At 44.0% G+C, this 21,530-nt stretch overlaps 1 protein-coding gene across 1 annotated transcript in view; it reads left to right on the top strand.

Annotated features, from left to right (window-relative positions):
* col4a3 (collagen, type IV, alpha 3) overlaps positions 1-21,530 on the top strand; it is a 31,843-nt gene that overhangs the window by 2,493 nt on the left and 7,820 nt on the right. The window contains exons 6-40 of the mRNA XM_006801215.3: positions 320-382; positions 463-498; positions 665-712; positions 846-920; positions 1,012-1,056; positions 1,161-1,223; positions 1,309-1,353; positions 2,581-2,634; positions 2,728-2,769; positions 3,320-3,401; positions 3,579-3,614; positions 4,181-4,345; positions 4,511-4,603; positions 5,001-5,096; positions 5,270-5,340; positions 5,502-5,690; positions 7,946-8,114; positions 8,193-8,285; positions 9,672-9,776; positions 9,930-10,024; positions 11,671-11,821; positions 12,048-12,161; positions 12,245-12,412; positions 13,000-13,089; positions 13,166-13,300; positions 13,528-13,626; positions 13,933-14,022; positions 14,147-14,286; positions 15,449-15,575; positions 15,716-15,796; positions 15,895-15,996; positions 17,205-17,252; positions 17,342-17,527; positions 17,780-17,910; positions 20,241-20,313. Of these exons, the coding sequence (XP_006801278.3) occupies positions 320-382; positions 463-498; positions 665-712; positions 846-920; positions 1,012-1,056; positions 1,161-1,223; positions 1,309-1,353; positions 2,581-2,634; positions 2,728-2,769; positions 3,320-3,401; positions 3,579-3,614; positions 4,181-4,345; positions 4,511-4,603; positions 5,001-5,096; positions 5,270-5,340; positions 5,502-5,690; positions 7,946-8,114; positions 8,193-8,285; positions 9,672-9,776; positions 9,930-10,024; positions 11,671-11,821; positions 12,048-12,161; positions 12,245-12,412; positions 13,000-13,089; positions 13,166-13,300; positions 13,528-13,626; positions 13,933-14,022; positions 14,147-14,286; positions 15,449-15,575; positions 15,716-15,796; positions 15,895-15,996; positions 17,205-17,252; positions 17,342-17,527; positions 17,780-17,910; positions 20,241-20,313 (3,400 nt within the window). The remainder of the gene's footprint in view (positions 1-319; positions 383-462; positions 499-664; positions 713-845; positions 921-1,011; positions 1,057-1,160; positions 1,224-1,308; positions 1,354-2,580; positions 2,635-2,727; positions 2,770-3,319; positions 3,402-3,578; positions 3,615-4,180; positions 4,346-4,510; positions 4,604-5,000; positions 5,097-5,269; positions 5,341-5,501; positions 5,691-7,945; positions 8,115-8,192; positions 8,286-9,671; positions 9,777-9,929; positions 10,025-11,670; positions 11,822-12,047; positions 12,162-12,244; positions 12,413-12,999; positions 13,090-13,165; positions 13,301-13,527; positions 13,627-13,932; positions 14,023-14,146; positions 14,287-15,448; positions 15,576-15,715; positions 15,797-15,894; positions 15,997-17,204; positions 17,253-17,341; positions 17,528-17,779; positions 17,911-20,240; positions 20,314-21,530) is intronic.

Genomic DNA, 21,530 nt, shown 5'->3' with positions numbered 1-21,530 from the left:
CTGGACAATCCACCACCTCTCATTGTTTATACCGTTACCAAAAAATAAAAAAAGTCATCGGCCCATAAAAACGAAAAATCACCGTCGACCCAGCGAGCAAATGCCTGGTATGCCTGATGGCCAGTCCAGCTGTGGTCATGCCATCAGTTAACCCTTCGGCAGCCCTGCTTTGGTTGATCATTTTGAACAGTCTAATCAGTTGAACGCTGAATGGTTCACAGACTGTTCAATCTTAAGATGCTTTCTATCATGAGCATCATCATCAGATCAGCTGGTATGAAGTTTGCTCTGATTGGCTACGGAACTGTTTGTGTTCCAGGGGCTCAGTGGGGATCCAGGTGAACCCGGCGTGACAGGATCACCAGGATTCGTTGGATTTCCTGTATGCTTTGAACATCCACCTTATTCAAACATTAACTGCGCTCAGTAGTTCAGTGAGCTGACATCTCGTTTTTTTTCCAGGGAATTCCAGGTCTTCCAGGGTTGAGAGGAGAAAAGGTTAGTGGGGTAACGGTAACCTGAACTGGGAGCAGTTTCTGATTCAGGAAAACGATTCTTACACACTTGGCTTGACGTCAGGATTCGCTGCTGGTTCATGTGACAGCACCAGTCATACGTTAACATGGAAACCATAAAGTAACTTCTGTCTCTGTTGTTGGTTCAGGGTCAGGAAGGTCCCAGTCCAGTGATCCCAGGTCCACAAGGACAGAAGGTGGGGATAGGAGTATGGTCTGTGTTTACAAACTACGACATGCTCTGATTTTATACTGTCTAACCTGTGAAACGCCATCATCTTCATCACCATCCCTTTCACCTTCACCACCATCAGCTGTGTTTGGTTTTAGGGTGACCGGGGACCTCTAGGAGTTCCTGGGCCAAAAGGAATCAAACTGTATGCCGAGGGACCTAAAGAGCTGAAGGTCTGTCAGTCGGTCTTTGGGTCTGTCTCTCTGTCTGTCTGTCACTTTGTCAGTTTCTCTTGGGTTTCTCTGATGTGCTTTTGTTTTACAGGGAGAACCAGGTGACAGTGGAGAAAAAGGTTGTCCTGGTCGTCGCGTAAGTGTCAAATTGTTGGCCTGGGCTAATCATAAACTTTTTTTAAGCCAAAAAAATTTGAATTTTTATTTTTAAGTGATGAGCGCTTTTGTTTTCTCCTCCAGGGTAAACCGGGGAGGTTGGGGATTAAAGGAGAGAAGGGGGAGAAAGGTGACACTGGCTCCCTGGTAAGAACAACAAAGACATGTAGTCCCGTCTTCAATTTTAAGTCACATTTCTTTATCTAAAACCTGGAACATGTTTGTGTTTCAGGGTAAACCAGGGAAGGATGGACTCCGTGGAGAGTTTGAAGAACAGGTAACAACCCGCCCACTTAAAATACCAGCCAAATACTGTCAATAAGGCCTCTGCAATGTCCACACTACCACCTGCTTCACTTCCACCACAACCATCACTACACTCAGCCATTCAGGCTGCTGCTCAGTCATTCAACCTGTAGCCCTGCCATTAATGCACTCTGTAGCTGAGCCATTAGCTGCCCGGCCCGCAGCCAGTTCAGCCACTCCTCCACCCGTTACACCTCCACCACAATCGTCACTGCTGCCCGCAGCACAGCCCTTATCCCCGCCACCCATAGCTCCGTCTTCAGTGTCCCCTCTCCCTGAAGCTCAGCCATTGGTTCTGTCATCAGCAGCGACATTTGCACCTGAACCATTAGCTCCGTCGCCGCTAGCTCAGTCATCTACTCCACCACCAGCTCCACTCTCACCACAACCGTTACAACGGCCGCCAGTTCAGTCCCTAGTCTGTTACATATTCACCCACCTGGTCAGGTACATGTTCAGCCAGGGGTCCCCACACCCTCTGGCCCTGCATCTGCTCCTGCTGGAGGCTCGAGTGAGCAGATCCAGCACTCTGCGGCTCCCGCGCCGCCATCTACCTCGTTTGCTGGGGGTTCTGGAGAACCCGGCCAGATCTTCCTCGTGTCCGCTAGGGAGTCCGAGGGGCCCGTTCAGCCGTCACCTGCAGTGTTACCATCTGCAGCTGCCACGCCGTCATCTTCATCCTCACCTGGTCCAGCCTCTGTGTCTTCATCCACGCCTGCAGCGTCAGCTTCAGCTTCGCCTGGTTCTGCAGCTGCCACGCTGCCGTCTGGGGTCTGGTCCGGCCTCGTCTGGTCCGGCCCACTTCCTCGTCCACACCTAGCACGGCCGGCCTTACCTTGACATCACCGGCCACTTTCCAGGCCACTGGCTGGGCGTCATTGCCGTCGTGGGTGGCCTCCGGGCCAGCTCTGTCATCGTCATCGGCGCTGCCTTCCGCACGGCTGGCCTCCGGACCAGCTCTATCAAAATAAAACAGGAAGGCCTCCTCCTTCATTATACCATCCAGTGTGTGCAGTGAACCAGAAGCACTGGCAGCAAACAGCCCACAGCGTGATGCTACCGCCACCATGCTAACCCTGTCCCTTTATCTACCAGCTCTAGTTAGTTTGTTGGACTTGTCATGATAAAAGACATCAGAACTTTCACTTATAAAAACATTTAAGTTTATATATCTGTGTTTAAATCTGTATGTCTACAGGGAGACCCCGGAGATCCTGGGTTTCTCGGACCTCCAGGTATTGATGGAGACATGGTGAGTACTGGATAAGACACAGCATGCATTACTGCATTACTGCATTACTGCAGCCAGCGCGCTGTCATTTTACGGTACTGTTTATGTTTCCAGGGAGAGAAAGGTGACCGTGGTCCTCCGGGCACTCCGGGAGATGTGAGTCTCTTTCCTTTGTACAGTATCACAGGAACAGTTGCCAGATCTTCTAAAGTTAGTGCAGTCCTTCTCAAATAGTGGGGCAGCCACCCCCTCCACCCCCACAGGTGCGACGCCGGTGTGATGATGCATGTGCAGAGCTCGGCTTCACTGACAAACTGATGCACGTTAAATGTAGTTTAGAGAGCTGCAGTACTAGTACGTGCACTTCTAATAAAGGTACAGTTTGTTTTAAGTTGATCAGTTTTTCTTTTTTGTTTTCTTAAAAAATGAGGAAACAATGTCATGCAGAGATGTACTTAAAATAACAATTCAATAGAGAAATGATACTATTTCAAGTCGCGGGGGTGGGGGGTCCTTCTTGCTAAGGGGGGCGGGGCCTGTGAAGCACTAAGTCTTGAGTCCATGAGGACTGGCTCCATTTTGGAGTCAGTCTCAACTGGACATTAGAGGAACTGCAGGTTTTCAGACTTTTCAGCCCTGAAGGTTGATGCTTGGTTTTGAATCCATAACCTGTATTTGTGTTACTTTTAACTTTTTTACAAACCAGATGGTGTGGAAGAGGATTTATCTGAAAGGCCAGCCTGGTTTTCCCGGGCTCCGGGGGCCCCTAGGAGCTTCTGGACTACAAGGTGAATTTAATTTCCCAAGTAATTTTTTACTTATGAAATATTATATATATTATACTGTATGTTATATACTTATATTCTGTGAACGTCGAAGCAACGACCTGAGTTGTGTTTGTAATCAGATTACATTGAGAGGTTCATGCCGCTATCATTTCAGACTTTTTCTCTCACCTGTTTCAGGATACATCGGTTTACCAGGAGAAAAGGGCGAGCCCGGTAAAGTCTGATTATTCTCTCTCTCTGTCCCTCATGTAATCCATCATGGTGTTAATCAGAGACCACCTTTGTATTTAAGCTGCGTTAGTCCGGCTACAGCTGCTCTGCTGAGGTCTCGCTCCCTCCAAAACAGGCCTGTGCTGCCAAATATGGCTGATGGTGAAAGTAACAGTTCAAGCTGGCTAAACTGTAGGATTACACCCAACATCCACCAGATTTCCTGCAACTTTATTCGATTACTGATTGTTTTGAATGTTTTGATCAAAATGAAAAAGGTTTCAGAGAAACCATGAGACTTCATTTGGTGGGTAACATATATTATTATTATTATTATCTATTATATATATAAAATGAAAGTTTATTCAGTTTTCATCAGTCTTGTCTGATATCGTCTGTTTAGCTGCAGCTGAAAAAAATAGCTGCTGGTGCCCGTTTCCAAAATAAAAGCCTTTTTAAAGGCTGACACTTTACTCAGGCGCAAAGAAATATAAATTATATAATAATTTATAATATTCAAGGTTATCAGAAGCTGTTCTTTGGTGACAGTCTGCCATCCTTCACTCCAGGTGTTCCTTTGCCTGGTCCTCCGGGGATGCAGGGACCACCTGGATCATTTGGACCAAAAGGAGACAGAGGAGAAGAGGGCCCCTCCACTGCTGGCCCCACAGGCCTGACTGGAAAGCCAGGACCTCAGGGTGCTATCGGAGAGCCCGGAGAACCAGGAATACCAGGTGATGTTTCATTTTAAACATGTGGTGTCCCTCAGGGAAGCATCCCGGACCCTCTGACGTTTGTCTTTGAAGCTTAAAGAGAATAAAGACGAGAAATTAAAAGAGTACATTACTGAACCGCAGCTGAAAGTCCATCTGATTTAACGTGTCTCTTGTAACTGCCAGACTACCTCGAGGGAGGCACAGGACTGCCAGGACCTAAAGGTTTGAAGGGCTCGATGGGACCTCTTGGAGAAAAAGGCACGAGAGGACAGAAGGGTGAGAGAGCTGGAGTTGTGCGTCATGTGATATAAACGTCATGTTTGTTTGGCCCGATGTGGACACGTGTTTCGCATCAGGGTTTAATGCAAAGAACTTCTACATGGAGGTGGGAACGAGATGTTTGATTGTTGAAGAACCAAAATAAAACTTGAGAAAGCTCTTTCAGTACAGCTGAGCCAAACCAAAGACATCAAGGGTGTCAAACTGTTTATGTTGAGACAAAGCCAACCACAAAATAAACTCATCACAGCTTCATTACGACTGATACAATAAACCTGTTTAAATAAAATCCAGAAATATTTTCCATACTACAGTTTTTTATTTTCTAAGAAGTTGGACTTCCTGGTGCGTTTGTGATGATTCCTTTAAAAACCGACTGCTTGGTGTTTGCTAGGTGAGAAGGGGCAGATGTGTTTTACCTGTCCTGTTAATTCCACTGAGCCTGGACCCCCAGGCACAAAAGGAGAGAAAGGTGATATCGGGCTGCCAGGTAAGAACAGCAGCACCTGTGTTAGCCAAGTTAAAAGATGAAAGTTTTTAGTTGTTTGATATAATCCTCGCTGCCACACAATGAAAACGATGATATTTTAAATACATTATAATGTCATAAATAACTCACCTGGATCTTAACGGTCTACCTCCGTGATGTCGTTCTGGTTCCAGGCTCAGCTGGTTTTCCTGGATTTAAAGGTGGCCAAGGAGTGAAAGGTCCTGGAGGACAACCTGGTCCACAGGTGAGTGAAACATCGCCTCAGCGTCTACTGTTGGATTTCATCCCCTCATATGAGCTGAACCCAAACCTTCTGGGACCCTCAAACTTTGACTGTTGTCAGTAGATCCTGTAATTTTGAGTAAGTGTGAGTCAGTTTCACACACTGTTTGAACTTGTTATCAGGGTTCACTGGGGTTCCCTGGCTACCGGGGGTTCCCAGGACCTCCTGGTGACCCAGGCATCGTGACGAGGGTGGGGCAGAAGGGTGAGGAGGGATCACAGGGAGATCCGGGACAACTGGGATCCCAGGGAAGTGATGGACCTCCAGGAGTTCAAGGATCAAAAGGTCTTCAGGGAGCAAAAGGAGACGATGTGAGTAATCACGGTTTTCTTCAGTCTGCCGCAGACTTGAATGTATTTACTCAGTACTGTAAGTAACTGAGGGAGTTTACTTTGTGTGGATCAGATGTGCAAGCTTTACAAATCAACTTAAAAAATAAAAAAAGCAGTACTGTGCAAAAGTCTTGTGCCTCAAGTCTCATTTTTTTAAAATTTTCTTTGCAAGGATTCAGACTTGTACGTTTTAAAGTTCACCGGCTTTGTATCACCATTTTTAAAGGAATGTTTGTCTCTGTAAGCCTCTTAACTCTGACAAATGAAAATGTCACGAGAACTGGACTGAAAACCATGAATCCAAATCATCATCACCTGTACAGAGCAGGTCTGGAGAGGAGCAACAGTGGACATCCGTCAGGATTTGGTGCTGATTTTCAGCCAGTCGTGTTGGAGGTTTTGATGAAATTATGAGTCCAGAAAAGTACCATCTGTCATGGTCCTGGGTTGTTGACCCAGTGTTTTGTTTATTGTAATTATTTTCTAGTTTCTGCTGTTTTGTATTTGTTCTTATGGTTTGAGTTGTGTGTTTAGTGTTTCTATCATCCCTACCTGTGTCCTTCCTCTGTGTTCTGTTCGTGTCCCCAGTTGGTATTGTGAAACAGTCTGTGAGTTTCCTGTTTTACTTTGTAGGTCTGTGTCTCGTTATGCCCATTAGTTCCAGCTGTGTCCCCTCCTGTGTGCCATTTCCTGATTACCTGGTGTGTGTATTTATACTGCGTGTCTGCCTGTGCTCCTCGTCACGTTGTCTGCATTTCTCTGCATCATTTTGGTATGTCTCCGTGTCTCTCTGTTCCTCGCTTTGTGTCCTCTGTTTGTGTTAGTTTCACCAGTTTAGGTTTATGTTTAGTTCTGCCCTCACCTTGGGTTTTTCACCTTAAATAAATCTCCACCTGCATCTCCACTGCCATCTGCATTTTGGGTCCTCTTTCATTCCACCACACGACTGCTGCCCAGCTGGGACACCATCAAGTTTCGATTCACCACAAAATCCCATCTGAACCATCTTTATGGCCACAGCTTCATTGTTCAGCACGTCAATGATCCCAAATCACAGCAAGCTGATTCAACAAGACATGGATCGGCCTCCCCAGAGCCCGGACCTCAGCATCATTGAAGCAGCGTGGGCTCATCCAGACAGAGAACCAAACAAAAGGCAGAAACATCCAAAGATGTGAGAATGTCCTTCAAGAAGCCTGGAGAACTATTGGGGCGACCGTGGTTCAGGGGCTTGGGAAGCTCATCTTGTAACCAGTTCAATCCCCAGCTCTGCCTGTCTGTCCTGGTCGTTCACCTGCCGCCTACTGGTGCTGGCCAGAGGGGCCGACGGCGCGATATCGCAGCCTCGCTTCTTAGAGTTCAGACTGCTGAAGAACAAAGGCCGTCATAACTAATATTCACTTTCAAGCTCGTTTCAACTCTACAAATTCAGTTTTTGTCTAATATATTGGAATTTTTTGTATGTTTGCACAATTCAATAAATCTCTGCATGTATTTTCCATTTTCCTGCAAAAACAAGGAAAAAAACAGGGAGTGACTCAAGACTTTTGCACAGTACTGCTTTGCTATATATTACAAAATGATGTATCAGTTAACCAACTGAACTGATAATAAGACTGCGTCTGACTATGATTCTCTTTGTTCCACATTCACAGAGGGATTCCTAAAATCATAAAGTTAGATCCCGAACTACAACACAGACGTCCTTCCTGCACGTTGCATGAGGGAGAATATAGCCCTCCACCCTCATCTAGTTTTACTTGAAATACTATTTTATAATAACACGTTATTCTGACTTTGAGTATTGGTGTGTAAAGATGGCAGAACCAATAACATTTGTTGTATTTAGGCTGCTAGCTGGCAAAAAGGCTCTTTGTGGTGTGAGGGGAGAGCCCACAGTTTGGTACAAGTCAGTAAATTTGGATTAGTCGTCTTTGATCAGCTTATTACAGACGGTATAACATTTGTTCTAAAATCCAGAGCCTTAACCACAGCGCAGAGCGCAAACACCTGCTGTTTATAATGTTTTTACATTTTATTTATTTAGTGCCGACTCACAGCAACTGTTGCCTCAAGGCACTTTATGTTGTGTTGTTATGTTCAAATTCTACCACTAGATGGAGCCAAAGTTAGTGCCTTGTTGATGGCGGCTTTTAGGAAGAAACCATCAAGTTTCAACAGTTTCTGGGGTCGAGTGTGATTCTGTGAAGATGGTTTGTTGTTCTCTCCTTCAGGGACCGCTGGGGCAAAAAGGAGACGGGGGCTTGTGTGGGTCCCCTGGTCCCAGGGGACCAACAGGGCAAATGGGACCTTCAGGACCTCTTGGTATTGGCGAGCCAGGGCCTCCAGGAAGTAAAGGCAACATGGGAGACCATGGAGAGCGAGGACAACCTGGACAAAAAGGTAAATCTGCCCAGGAATAGTCTGGATTTGAGAGGAGGGGGATCAGACGCAAAGCTAACAGTCTGTTTCTTGTTTCAGGTGAAAAAGGTGCACAAGGAAATATGATCGCTTCTCCAGGAGATCCAGGTCAGAAAGGACAGAAAGGTTTATCTGGAGTCTCTGGACCGGAAGGTGAGACAAATTTATGTTTTAGTGACAAACCCAAAGAGCTTTATATAGAACCAAATCACCACAACTGTTACCTCAAGGTGCTTTGTGTTGGAAGGTAAACACCCTAAAGTAACTGAAAGACAACAGACAACCCCAACAATCATATGATCGTATGCCAGCGCTTTGGCAACAGTGGGAAGGAAAAAAACCCTTAAAAAAACAGGAAGTAACTGGGAAAGAAACAGACATGGAGACACGGCAGACTGGGGAGACGAATGAATGAAACACGGGAACGTGAAGCGAGGAAACACAGGGACGAGGACAAAAAGCATAAAGGATGTAATCTCAGAGAAACCAAGGAAACCGGGCTCAACGCTAACACAGAACTTAGAACATACGTCAAGAAAAATCTTACAAAGGAGGAAAACAGGATAAAGACATGCTGTGGAAGAGAGACAGAGATTAATAACAGATATGATTCAATGCAGAGAGGTCTATTAATACATAGTGAGTGAGAAAGGTGACTGGAAAGGAAAAACTCAATGGATCATGGGAATCCCCCGGCAGCCTACGTCTATTGCAGCATAACTAAGGGAGGATTCAGGGTCACCTGGTCCAGCCCTAACTATATGCTTTAGCAAAGAGGAAAGTTTGAAGCCTAATCTTAAAAGTAGAGATAGTGTCTGTCTCCCGAATCCAAACTGGAAGCTGGTTCCACAGAAGAGAGGCCTGAAAACTGAAGGCTCTGCCTCCCATTCTACCTTTAAATACTCTAGGAACAACAAGTAGGCCTGCAGTGTGAGAGCGAAGTGCTCTGATAGGGTGATATGGTACTACAAGGTCATTAAGATAAGATGGGGCCTGATTATTTAAGACCTTGTATGTGAGGAGCAGGATTTTGAATTCTGGATTTAACAGGAAGCCAAAACAGGAGAAATCTGCTCTCTCTTTCTAGTCCCTGTCAGGACTCTTGCTGCAGCATTTTGGATTAGCTGAAGGCTTTTCAGGGAGCTTTTAGGACTTCCTGATAATAATGAATTACAGTCGTCCAGCCTGGAAGTAATAAATGCATGAACTAGTCTTTCAGCGTCACTCTGAGACAGGATATTTCTAACTTTAGAGATGTTGCACAAATGGAAGAAAGCAGTCTTACATGTGTGTTTAATATGTGCATTGAAGGACATATCCTGGTCAAAAATGACTCCAAGGTTCCTCACAGTGTTACTGGAGGCCAAGGTAATGCCATCCAGAGGAAGAATCTGGTTGAAGTTAGGTTGGCACTGAAGGAGATAACAGTGGATGAATTAGATGTGTAAATGTGGTTACAGCGTTTCAGAAAGAGCACATCACGTGATTCCACCTGCTGGAGATGCACACTCTGATTCACCTCTTCTCTGCTGGTCTCAGGTGCCGTGGGACCTAAAGGACCAAAAGGAGCTTGTGGTTCAAAGGGAGAAAAGGGAGATGAAGGATTTTCAGTCCAGGGACCTCCAGGCTTCCCAGGGGTCAAAGGTCAGTTCAGGAACAGTTTTTACATGAACTAATCTTGAATTATTATGAATGTTGAGAATGAACCTCCTTCCTAACCCTAACTCTATGTTAGAGCTTTGGAGCTCACTACAACAGTTATCATCATTTTAGTGAACAACTTCTATATTATCTCAGGAGTGAAGGGTTTCCCAGGAGCCCCAGGTCTACCTAGCTTTGGCATTAAAGGACGAGCAGGACCATCAGGACCTCCTGGGATGCCGGGACCAAAGGTAACTCAATCAAACGGTGAAAGCGACCAACATCCTCGGCAAGCTGTGTGATCCAAACACAACACAGCTGGTGAGAGATAAAGACAACTCCAGGGCAACAGTGCTAATCGTCACAACACTTTTTTAACAAAACCATAAAGGTACCAACAAGTGGTTGTTGTTGTCACCAGTGACAAGTGAGACCTCAGGTTGGTTGTTCTCCAAAGTTTTGGCAGTTGGAGGACAAATTAAAAACATACAGTCAGGAAAAACATTATCTGAAGTGATTTTGTGAGTTTGCCACTAACAAAGAAATGATCGTCTATAGTTTCAATGGTTTATTTGAACAGTGAGAGAAGGCAGAAAAATCAATTTCAAAAAAGAAATATTTAGAATTATTTGAACCCTCTGTAAACCAGTAAGATTTCTGGCTCCCAGGTGTATTTTATACAGGTAACGAGCAACACTGGGAGCCTCAGCTTGTTACCTGTATGAAAGACAGCTGTCCGTACAAGCAATCAATCTATCCAGACTCTGCAGCATGGCCAAGACCAAAGAGCTTTCCAAGGATTTCAGGGACAAGGTTGTGGACCTAGACAAGGCTGGACTGGGCTACAAAACCACCACAAAGCAGCTGAGTTAGAAGGTGACAATACTTGGTGCGATTTTTCGCAAATGGAAGAACCATAAAATAACTGCCAATCTCCCTCAGTCTTGAGGTCCACGCAACATCTCACCACGTGGAGTTTCAATGATAATTAGAAGCTTGTGGAAGCAGCCCAGAACCACCTTGAAGAAAACAGTTGGTAGAAAGGACCGAAATCCTGCAGCGTCCGCAAGGTCCCCCTGCTCACGAACGCACACACAGGCCTGTTTGAAGTCACTGAATATCTCCGTGATTCAGAGGAGGCGGGGGGAAAGCATTGTGGTCAGATGAGACCAAATTCGAGCTCTTTGGCATCAACTCAACTTTCCGTGTCTGACGGGTCATTTCTTTGTCAGTGGGCAAACTTATAAAATCAGCAGGGGTTCAAATATGTTTTCCCTGACGGTACTTCCTATATTTATGTGTAGGATGTAACGTGGACCTCAGAGGGTAAAGTTCCAGGTCATGGGTCAGCAGCTAATCCCCAAACAAACATTCATGTTAAGGCAGACGTGTCACTCATACGTTGTCATATGTGGGTTATACATACACACACCAACATAGTGAGGAAGATTACATTTAATATGAATTCAGTAAGAATGATCATTTTGATTTATATCCATTGATGGGAAAACAAGCTAAATCTCACTGGTGGTCAAGGGTGGTCAGCACAGCCGTGGAGAAGTAATAATACCAGAACTGATGCTACGGTTTAGCAAAGAAGACGGCGTCAGTGTGGAGACTCTGAACAAAGACCAGTGATTTGAATAAGCAACAGTACTGTTGTCATCGTTTCAGGAAGCTGGTTTTCTGACGTTTGTAATGAACTTTTTTCTGTCGCATGTTGGTTTGTTGGACGTTCAGACTAATTCAGCTCACACTTATTAAGAGCTCATTAATTAACTTCTTTATAAGGTGAATATATCAGAAGAAGATCAGAAGATTATATGAATCATTGTTTGCCAACTGGTTATAAATGTCATTTACTGGTTTCCTGTCCTGCTGCTCTCTGTGGTCTCAGGGGGAAAAGGGTTTTGGTTTTCCAGGCTCAAACGGTCAGTCAGGACTTCAGGGAGAAGATGGCTCTGTAGGACCTCCAGGTGACTCTGGACCTCAAGGAATAAATGGAGAGCCAGGACCACCAGGACAAGCTGGTCTGCCAGGATCCAAAGGTAGTTAACCCATGAAGGGATGATCCAACTCAAACTGGTTAGCAACAAATTATGTTTCACAGCAAGATCAAGAGGAGCCGTCTGTAGATGGTTCTCTGTGGTTCTCTAAGAAACTGGAAAATACTCAAATGAATGTCCAGAGCCAGTTATGATGTTGTAGGGTAACCTCCAAAAAAGAAATACAGTCAGTTCATTTACACCTAAACTGAGGTGAAGTATTTCTCAGGTCACAGAGGTCTGTGTGGTGCAGCTGGTCCCATTGGTGTTATTGGAATCTGTATACCTGGACCTCCTGGACCTGATGGAGAGCCAGGACCGACGGGCTTCCCTGGATTTCCAGGTATCACATCTGACAGCTAGTTTGGGTAGAGGTGACGTCACCAAACAGAAACAGATCTGCTCTGACACTGTCCTGTCCTTTAGGGTGCCGAGGCCCAAAAGGTTTAAAGGGAGATGCTGGGCGGCCTGGCACAGGAGTGTTGGGGATTCAGGGGCCATCTGGGTCCAAAGGGAATGTTGGAAAACCAGGACCTATAGGAGCGATGGGACCACAAGGCCAGAGAGGTAGTGATGGGGAGCCAGGAAGCCCAGGTAAGTAGGCATAGCGTGTGTTGCTCGGTTCTATCTGTGATATGAGTGTTTCTGGGTGAGTTCAAACTTTCTGATTGACAGATTCATGGTGCATGTTTCAAGTTTAGTTTAGTGTCTTTTGTCAGTGAAAAGTTTGATGGGGAAAATAGTTTAAAGATGGACTAAAACTACATTTTTGATCTCAACCTATACCAGAGCGCTGGTGACCCACTGAAGGGTAGGGTTAGATTGATCTCAACCTATACCAGAGTGCCGGTGACCCACTGAAGGGTAGGGTTAGATTGATCTCAACCTATACCAGAGTGCCGGTGACCCACTGAAGGGTAGGGTTAGATTGATCTCAACCTATACCAGAGTGCCGGTGACCCACTGAAGGGAAGGGTTAGATTCAGAAAGCAGACAGCAGCGTCTTTATTTGAGTATGTCCCATAGGTAAAAACTAACTCTAACCCATGAACCTTGTGCATGTTTAAGACTGGTAGTAAAGTTTTTGATTGTTAATATAAATGAAACAGTAGTGTAAAGATAGATGTTTGGGCAAATGAAACAATATTGAATAGCAATATCAACATATGTTTGTTTTTTAGGGATCAGAGGAGACCTTGGTCCTCCGGGACCACCTGGGATTCCAGGGGATGACGGGAAACCAGGAGAGCCTGGACGACCAGGACCAAAAGGTTTCATTTAGCCACCAGCGAGTCGGTTATTTTCACCAAAGTCTGTCTGACCCTTCTCTGTTACTCTGCCTCTCAGGCCAGACGGGTGCAAATGGGTTCTGTGGCTCTGAGGGGGCTCCGGGGCCTCGGGGGGACCAAGGAGAAACTGGACCAAAAGGACTTCAGACAAACATCGAGATATTTGGAGAGCCTGGAGAGAAAGGTTCAGCAGGTAATCTGTTCTGTTCTACTGGGCATCGCTCTTTAGTGTTGAAATGTTATTTATGGTGTTACAGTAAGTGGTTAGCTGAGTTTACAACACTAACCTGTAAACACTGACACGAGTACTGCTACAGCTCACTGATTAACACATCTACTGTATATGATTTCTTTAATTTGTCAGATGATGTGCCTTCATTACAGTGACCTGTCTTCTTCCTTCTTCTTTCTTACTGTCAGGGCTCAGAGGCCTCACTGGCGAAAAAGGAGACAAGGGCTTCTCCGGGCCACGAGGCCAAGATGGACCCAAGGGTCGAACTGGGAACTGTGGGCCTCAAGGTGAACTGTCATGTTAGGAAGTTTGTGAGCGTTGCAAACAAAGTGTATTCTCTCTGTAATTTCTTTGTATCGGAAAGAGAGAGGGGTTAGGTTAGGGTTAACCCCGACCCTGACAAGGTGATCTCGAGTTGACCAAAATGAGCATCCAGTCAATCACCACCAGCTTTAACACTGCTGGAACCACTAAGCCTAAATCTTCTCCTCCAACACTGTGTGAGAGCGTGTGAAGGATATGCACCCCACTTTGTGTTCCAAAAATGGTTTTTAACTGCATGACTGTCAACAACAACTGTATGTGTTTATCAGGACTTCCTGGTGACCCTGGTAGAGATGGAAGCAAAGGTCCTCCTGGGAGCTGTGGACCCCGTGGTGACAAAGGAAGAATAGGGGCACCGGGTAATGTCCCCCTGCCTGAGTGAAGAAACATAAACCATCTATTTTTCTGTTGCAATGTTTCTCAGTTTTAATTTGGAAAGGCGAGGAAAACATGATAAAGGCTCTCATGGTATTTTCTCTGCAGGTTTGAAGGGTCAGAAAGGTTGTGCTGGACGCTGTGGTCCTCCCGGTGCAGTTGGAAGTCAAGGATACAATGGACCTAAAGGTTGTAAAGGAGAACCTAGTCCACCTGGACCAGGATTGAAAGGATATCCAGGAGATAAGGTGCATATCATTTGAAGTTCATATGATATTGGTTATAGTATAAAATATTTTCTTCATGAAGCCGTTTATGATGGCAGTTGTTCTTATCCCAGGTAACTGCAGGGTTCGCTGCAGTGGGCATGAAACGATCATACACATCTCCTGATATGTCACGCAGTGCGTTTCTTCCTTAACCTCCTGGGACCGGGGGTCCACATATGTGGACATTACACAACATTAGACCACAACAAAAATGTTTCTCTACATGAGCTCGATGTCCACTTACACGGACGTTATACTGCCACTGTTCTATCAAAATGTGAAATGTCCTCATATGTGGAGCTAATTTTTCTCAGAAACTTTAGGAAAATTAGGAAAACAAATCTGGTGATTCTTTGTTTTTACATTCATCAGGTCCCAATCAGCCCAAATATCAAACAGAAATTAAAATTATGCCATGGAAGAGTTCAGGTCTGAGGAGGTGAAGTTGGTCGCGCCACTGCTTCATTAGGCTCCCTGCTTCAGGATCGCAGGGTGTCTGGCCCATTGCTACGAGCCGGTCGGTCCCATTGCTGGGGGGGGTCAGACCATGCCAGGGCTACCCCTTGACGCTGATTGTGGTCATAGTTTTTAGAGACGCGACCCATAATTAGACGTTAATTATATAACTCAAAAACAAATCTGGGGCATTACTCCAAAACCAGCTGAGAGTGGTAGTTTATGCTTTTCATCATTAATGTGAAAGTTTTTAATAGCCTGTTTTTGTCATTAAGGTATTCCAACATGTACACATTAGCCTGCATGTTAAGCACATAAGCAGGTCATTTACACTCTTGAATCCTGAAGACTAACATCAAAAATAAACTTTGGTTTTGTTTGTTTCACCTCAGCGGCCTGGAAACAAACAAAGTAAAATCATGAAGTGAATAAAACTGCACACACATAGAGGAGACAACGAGCGGCTAAAAAACAGTGTTTTCATATTCAGTATTTTACAGAATTGATTGGCTGATTCTCTTTAGGAAAATCCATACTTGATGTAAAATTTTAAGTTGCAAAAAGCAAATTATAAGCGTTTAAAAAAAAAAAAAAAAACAAAAAAAAAACACCCCTACAAAGCTGATATATTTATGTATTTATCATTAGGATAATACTTGCCAGAGTGAATGATCTGTCCTTTCAGGGAAGTCCAGGATTTCCAGGACCTCCAGGTAGTAAGGGACCACCAGGAAACAATGGATTGTTCGGTCCCCCAGGAGTCAGTGGCCCCTGTGGCCCTATAGGACCCACTGGACTACCTGGTAGCAAAGGTGTGATTCATGGATGGAGAGATACAGATAGAAATTCTTGAGTCACTTTTTTAATGAAGTGTTCTAAAAGACATACATACATGCATGCATGTATGCATGCATGACTAAAAGCTACATCAAACGCTGACTGTTTGTTTCAGGTCCTCCTGGGTCCACTGGTGAAAAAGGTTATGATGGTCCTGAAGGAAAACCTGGCTGTCCAGGTCCCCCTGGCCTCAAAGGTGTGTCAGCAGTGTTCCAATATACACTTTGCTGTCTGTTTTTATTGCCTTAAGCCGAAGAACAGACTCCTGTGCATGAATTATGTCTTCATATTTAGGTAACACTGGGCCACCTGGAGTTTCTGGCCCATCTGGTCCAAGAGGAAACCAGGGACAGGATGGGATACCTGGACCTCCTGGAGAGAAAGGAGCGATGGGAGGTAGGGGAAATTTTACCCTGCCACCTCCACACAGGCGCCAGACCCAAATGCACAGCAGGTTATTCAAGAAAACGGCGCTTTCACTGAAGCAAAGCAATGCAAAACATGAGCGAAACCATGAACAGAAAGCAACACAAAGAAAATAAACATGGAAGACGACTGTTATCCAATGAGAACACAAGAGGACAAAGACAGAGACAAATGAGAGAGCAGCAAAAGCCAGAAGGAACCACATACACAGGAATGAATAGAAACGATGAACCAAAACACAGGATAGTAAAACACACTCATTACTAGAAAACCCATCAAAAAAACAATAAAAAAGTTCTACAAATTAATTTGAGAATTGTAGGAAAATAGATGGTGAATAATTTTTATTATTACTATTCCAACCCTTTATAGTTTTGTTAATACTGGCAGTTGTTATATTTGATATAGGCCATCCAATTAAGGTAAATGTCTGTTTTAGTCTTTATAATCTGATGAGGAAGATTTTATTTCAATTATGGTTGTTTTATTTTTCAGTTTGCCCCCTGACGGATTGAAACCTTAACATGGTCGGGGGGGTTGCGGGACACGGTACAGGTGCCGTGAGTCGTTTGGTACGGGCCCGCAAGAGTTGAGGCTTTGGTGTGAAATTTATGGTTTTTTATCATTAACTTGGTTTCCCTGGTTCTTTTCCGTGTGTAGTTGTGCGTCTTATTTTGAAATAAATATTTATGCGTTACCATAGCAACCAGAGAGCATTAAAGGGCAGAGAGGAGGACGTTACTCTGTGTTCTTGGCGCATTTCCGGAGGACGCTGCTAATAAAGTTACACAATTACAGAGTGAATTCACGTTTATTAGTATTTTTACAAAACAGCAGTTTTTGTCTCGGTCGTTTTGTTTTGTTTGGTTGTTTTTATCTGCGACACCTTAAAGGCCGGTCCGTGAAAATACTGTCTGACATTAAACCGTCCGTGGTGCAGAAAAGGTTGGACCGATGATCTAGAGCACCCCACAACCACCCCCTCCACTTTCCTTCCTCTGTTGCCACCATTTGCCCCCTTTACATTTCTATCAGCCCCCTCATAGATGCCTGTCTAGAACCGGCCCTGGAATGAAGGGACCAGACCTCAGAGATAGTAAACAGTCATACCTTTAATTCTCACAGAATCAAACGCATCAGTTTTGCTGTTACTTCCTAACCTCTGTTTCTTTTCCCAGTATCTAAGCCTGGACCTCCGGGACGAGATGGAGAGAAAGGTCCACCTGGTGAGTCCTGTCATCAAATCCTGTGTTTAGTGTTCAGTCAGAGCTAAAGAAGAAGAAAAACACGGTGCTGTCTCCTCTGGTCTCTTCAGGGTGTACCGGGGAGAAGGGTCCTCCCGGTCCCCTTGGACCTCCTGGGCCATTTGGTCCAACAGGAAATCCAGGCTGCCCCGGACCTCCTGGACCACCTGGCCCTCCCGGTCTTCCTGGTACGGAAGGAGTCTGCTTTCCCGGAAGCAAGGGTGGAATAGGACCGGCTGGATGTCGAGGACCAAAAGGTGATGAGACACATTAGAAGTCTCGTCAGTGAAATGATTTAGAGGCTACTGTGGGGGATTTAGCATTTTTTTCTGTGTGTGTTTGAGAGTTGCATTTTCTTCAAGTGCGACCAATTAGATGCAGCTATAGTTTCCCACAGTGTGGAGAGACAAACATACTCAGAAGTGCTGGATTTGCAGAGGACTTTCAGGATGTCTGCACTTCCCAGATGACTAAACTTGGTGTAAACAACATCTTCTGTCCTTTTGTAGGTCCACCTGGCTGTAAGGGCCCTCCTGGTCCTCCAGGTCCTGGTTTCAAAGGGGATAAGGGATGTAAAGGAACACCAGGTATCGCAGGAAAACCTGGTTCCAATGGAGACAGTGGTCCAAAAGGCCAGCTGGTCAGTACACAGAAACATTACGGGAAGTAGCTCGTTCAGAATCTGTTTGTTAGCAGCCTAGCGTCCAAATCTGTGTGATGCTAGATACCAAAGAGAGCTCGAGCTGCTTTAATTCGGGCTAAAAATCAGGTGACACAAACTGTGAGAATCAGTGAAAATGTTATAATCACCACAAACACGAGTACCTGGGTTCACTCAGCATTTAACCTTGACATTTTTAGCACTCAAGATCCAAATTGACCTTAAACATTCAAGAAACCACATCAAGTAATACATGAAAGTGCACAGAGAGAGCTGTACAACACATTTTTTGAATATAATGTCCTCTGGCATCACCATGATGTCGTAAAGTTTCACAAAATCACACGCTGCATGAATACAGTTTAACATCTGTGTTAAAGCCGTTTTTAAAACTTATAGCCAGACCAAAGGTTTCAGCCAGTTCTGTTCATGTGGGTACAGGTAATAACATACAATCTTATTATGCAGCGCTTCATGGTCATAGGTCAAAGGTCAGATGTTTTTAGTATCACCCTTTCTTCAGGGGGACCCATTCTTTATAAATTTAGACCCATTTAACGTTTCCTGGGATGTAAAGTAGAGGATTGCATATATATGTAACACCCGTCCCACATTCTATTGAGAGGGGTCCCGGGTTCCTGTTGTTACTTTTCTATTGATACTCCCTTTTTAATGCTTATGGTATAAAATATGCAACAAAACTACACTATATGGAAATAAATCTCACACACAAGCAGATCAATTATAAAGTTAACTCCACTTTAGTGAATGATTCATTAACAACACAAAAGAAAATAAGTAAAATCAATAAAGTTTGTTAAACGATGGTAAGGTATCTACCGCAACAGAAACAAAATAATCAAATAATATTGTGGGCCCACACGCCCTCTCACCAAACGCTACAGTCTTTCTGCTAGCAAACCCCTCGTTGCAGGCCTGAGTCGTGGCTCGGGTGCGTTGGGACCTAAAACAATGTGGTCGTTTCACTGGTTGCAGAGCAGTAAAAATAAAAAGCACGTGCAAACAACAGTACTCACACCTCCAGGCAGTTCAAGGGGATAGCGGGGAAACTGGGTCACAGCTACCAGCAGGCTGTGGCAGCAGCACTCAGTCGTCTCCACGTGCTCCCACGTGAACACATAACTTCATCACACCAGCAGAAGGGACCTCTCTGACATGCCAGCAAGACGTCCGTCTCCTCCTACTGAATCACACAACCCCGCTAAATGCCAGTTCACATGCGATAACATTCAATCTTAGCATTAGCTTAATAAATAAAAACAGAGCAGAACAAGAGCTTAGCGAATATGCTAGGCTACGCTAGCGGCTATGTTAGCAGTTGTGCTAGCGGCTAATCGCGGTTAGCAGTTAGCCCGTTTTACACAATAACATTGGGTACAAGTGTCAGACAAAATTCACATTTACCTCACAGTAGGGTACAACAGTTCTCGACTCCAGTTAACTATCCGTCAACCCGAAAATACGTCTGTCGCCTTCTATGAACTCTGCGTTCACTCGACACTGTTCAGCTCTCGTCTCTCTCGCTTCCTGCAGAGTGCACACGGCTCCCCACTTACTCCCACCCCCTCTACCTGAGACTACTTCAGGGTTCACTGGAGCTGTAGTACATATCAATATCATATCAAAAATAATGACATAAACCTCAAAATACAAATAAAAAGGTTGTGCATTTAACTGACACACATCACATACTTTGCAGGCATTTGTATACATTCTTGAACACATTAAACATTTGCAATTAACTATCAATATTAATGAACAAATTTAAATAATGAGCTACTTTTATACCCAGGGCTACATATATTAAAAAAAATAAGGAACCAACTGTTGCTCATCACAAAAATAATTATACTAATAAATATTATAATCAATATTAACTATAGTAATGGTGAAATGTTGGGCTACTTATTACTACCCCTGGCTGCAGTGCACGCAGCCATTATAGCTGTCCATGCTAATGCCTGTTATAAATGAGGAGTTAGCTAGCTAGCATACCACATGCTTGTTTTTTGAATAGTTTATTACTCTAAATTTACATTTAATCAACAAATTAGAAGTCAGGGACACGCCCATGACAAATGGAAACGCAGTTTGAAGTGTTCTCATCTTCAGTCCACCCCATCTTTAACAGCTCACTGAGGCTGACTGTTACCAAGCAGAGACTGCCCCCATGTGGGGTTTTCTGGCACTGCACTACAAAGCATTCAAATTTTTGTCTATATCAAACAGAATAAGGAGTGTTAATATGACAGTATTAAAAACCATCAGCTGCTTTTGTGGTTTTACAGGGTGCATGTGGCCCACCAGGCTCACAAGGACCCAGAGGCAGGAAGGGAGATGTAGGTGTCAGAGGACCTGTTGGTAAGGACTGAAATAATAATCACTCCACGTTTGCTGTTTGCAGCTTCACAACGCTGTTTCATGTCTGTCCTCAGGTGTGCATACATCTATGGAATTATATTTATGTCATAACAAATGTGCAAGTAAAAAATAATTTTAGCAAATGATTTAATTTCATGGGTGCAATTAAATTCCTCGCATGTAAATGCTCAACATGTAGAACTCAGCAGCTGTGCGCACAGAGAAGTTATCTCGAAACTTCTTTTATGATAAATGATTTGCTCTGATTATTTTTTAGCTCGTGCTTTTATTAAGACGTAAATATAATAATAATAATACATCCCAGAATGAATGTGACATTAACCACAGCTATAGCTTTTACAGCTGCTCTTTCACCAGATTAAAGTAACTGTTTAGACTTTTTTGGATGTTTAGCCTTCGGTCTACTTTCAGTCAGTGTCCACAGTTATCATCTGGGCAAGAACAGCTTGGCAGCATAAGATGAGATCAGGTAGGATAAGATCACCTTTATTAGTCCCACACTTGGGAAATTTGTTGTGTCACAGCAGAAAGTGGACAGTGCAAAGTTACAGCAGCAAAAATTAAGAAAACACTGGAACAGGATAAGATAATAAGAATAAGATACTGTACACAATACAACAGAATTAAATGCAACATTGTCAGAAAACACTGTGTGGATATGAGATACTCCTGACAACCTGACATCTTCACTTTAACAAAGTTTTTCTGCTTTTTCTTCTTTTTATTAGGGGTGGGGGGAAAATCGATACTGTGTAGTATCCTGATATTTTGTTTGCTAATAATGTATCGATATAGGGACAGCAGAAATCAATATTTTGTTACAAAAAAGGTTTTTGTGCTCTGACTTCAGAGCATGTTGATCCTTGTTCTGAGCAAGAATCCTGACATTCCTTCACTGTCCAAATGTGTTTAACTTTTTTTATGGCAGCAATAAACATGACAGTTTACTTATTTTAATTTAAGACATGTTTTATTTTAATTAAGTTTAAAACTTTTTTATTTAATGTAAAATTATATTTTGTTTTAATTTACTTTCAAATTCTTCAGTTGCTGAAGGGGCTGCATAGTTTTCATAAATTACATAGTTCAGAATAGCTATAATTGTACCAGATGGTTGCGTTCAGTTAAGTTGGACTAGACTGTAATACAAACCGTTCAGTTTGTCAACAATAAAACTGAAATGAGAGAAAGACTGA

The sequence above is a fragment of the Neolamprologus brichardi genome, chromosome 14 (genome assembly GCF_056152115.1).
Source record: "Neolamprologus brichardi isolate AB-2024 chromosome 14, ASM5615211v1, whole genome shotgun sequence".
In the NCBI taxonomy this organism is placed as follows: domain Eukaryota; kingdom Metazoa; phylum Chordata; class Actinopteri; order Cichliformes; family Cichlidae; genus Neolamprologus; species Neolamprologus brichardi.
Note: the sequence above shows the minus strand (reverse complement) of the source record. Positions and strands in the feature narration are given on the sequence as shown.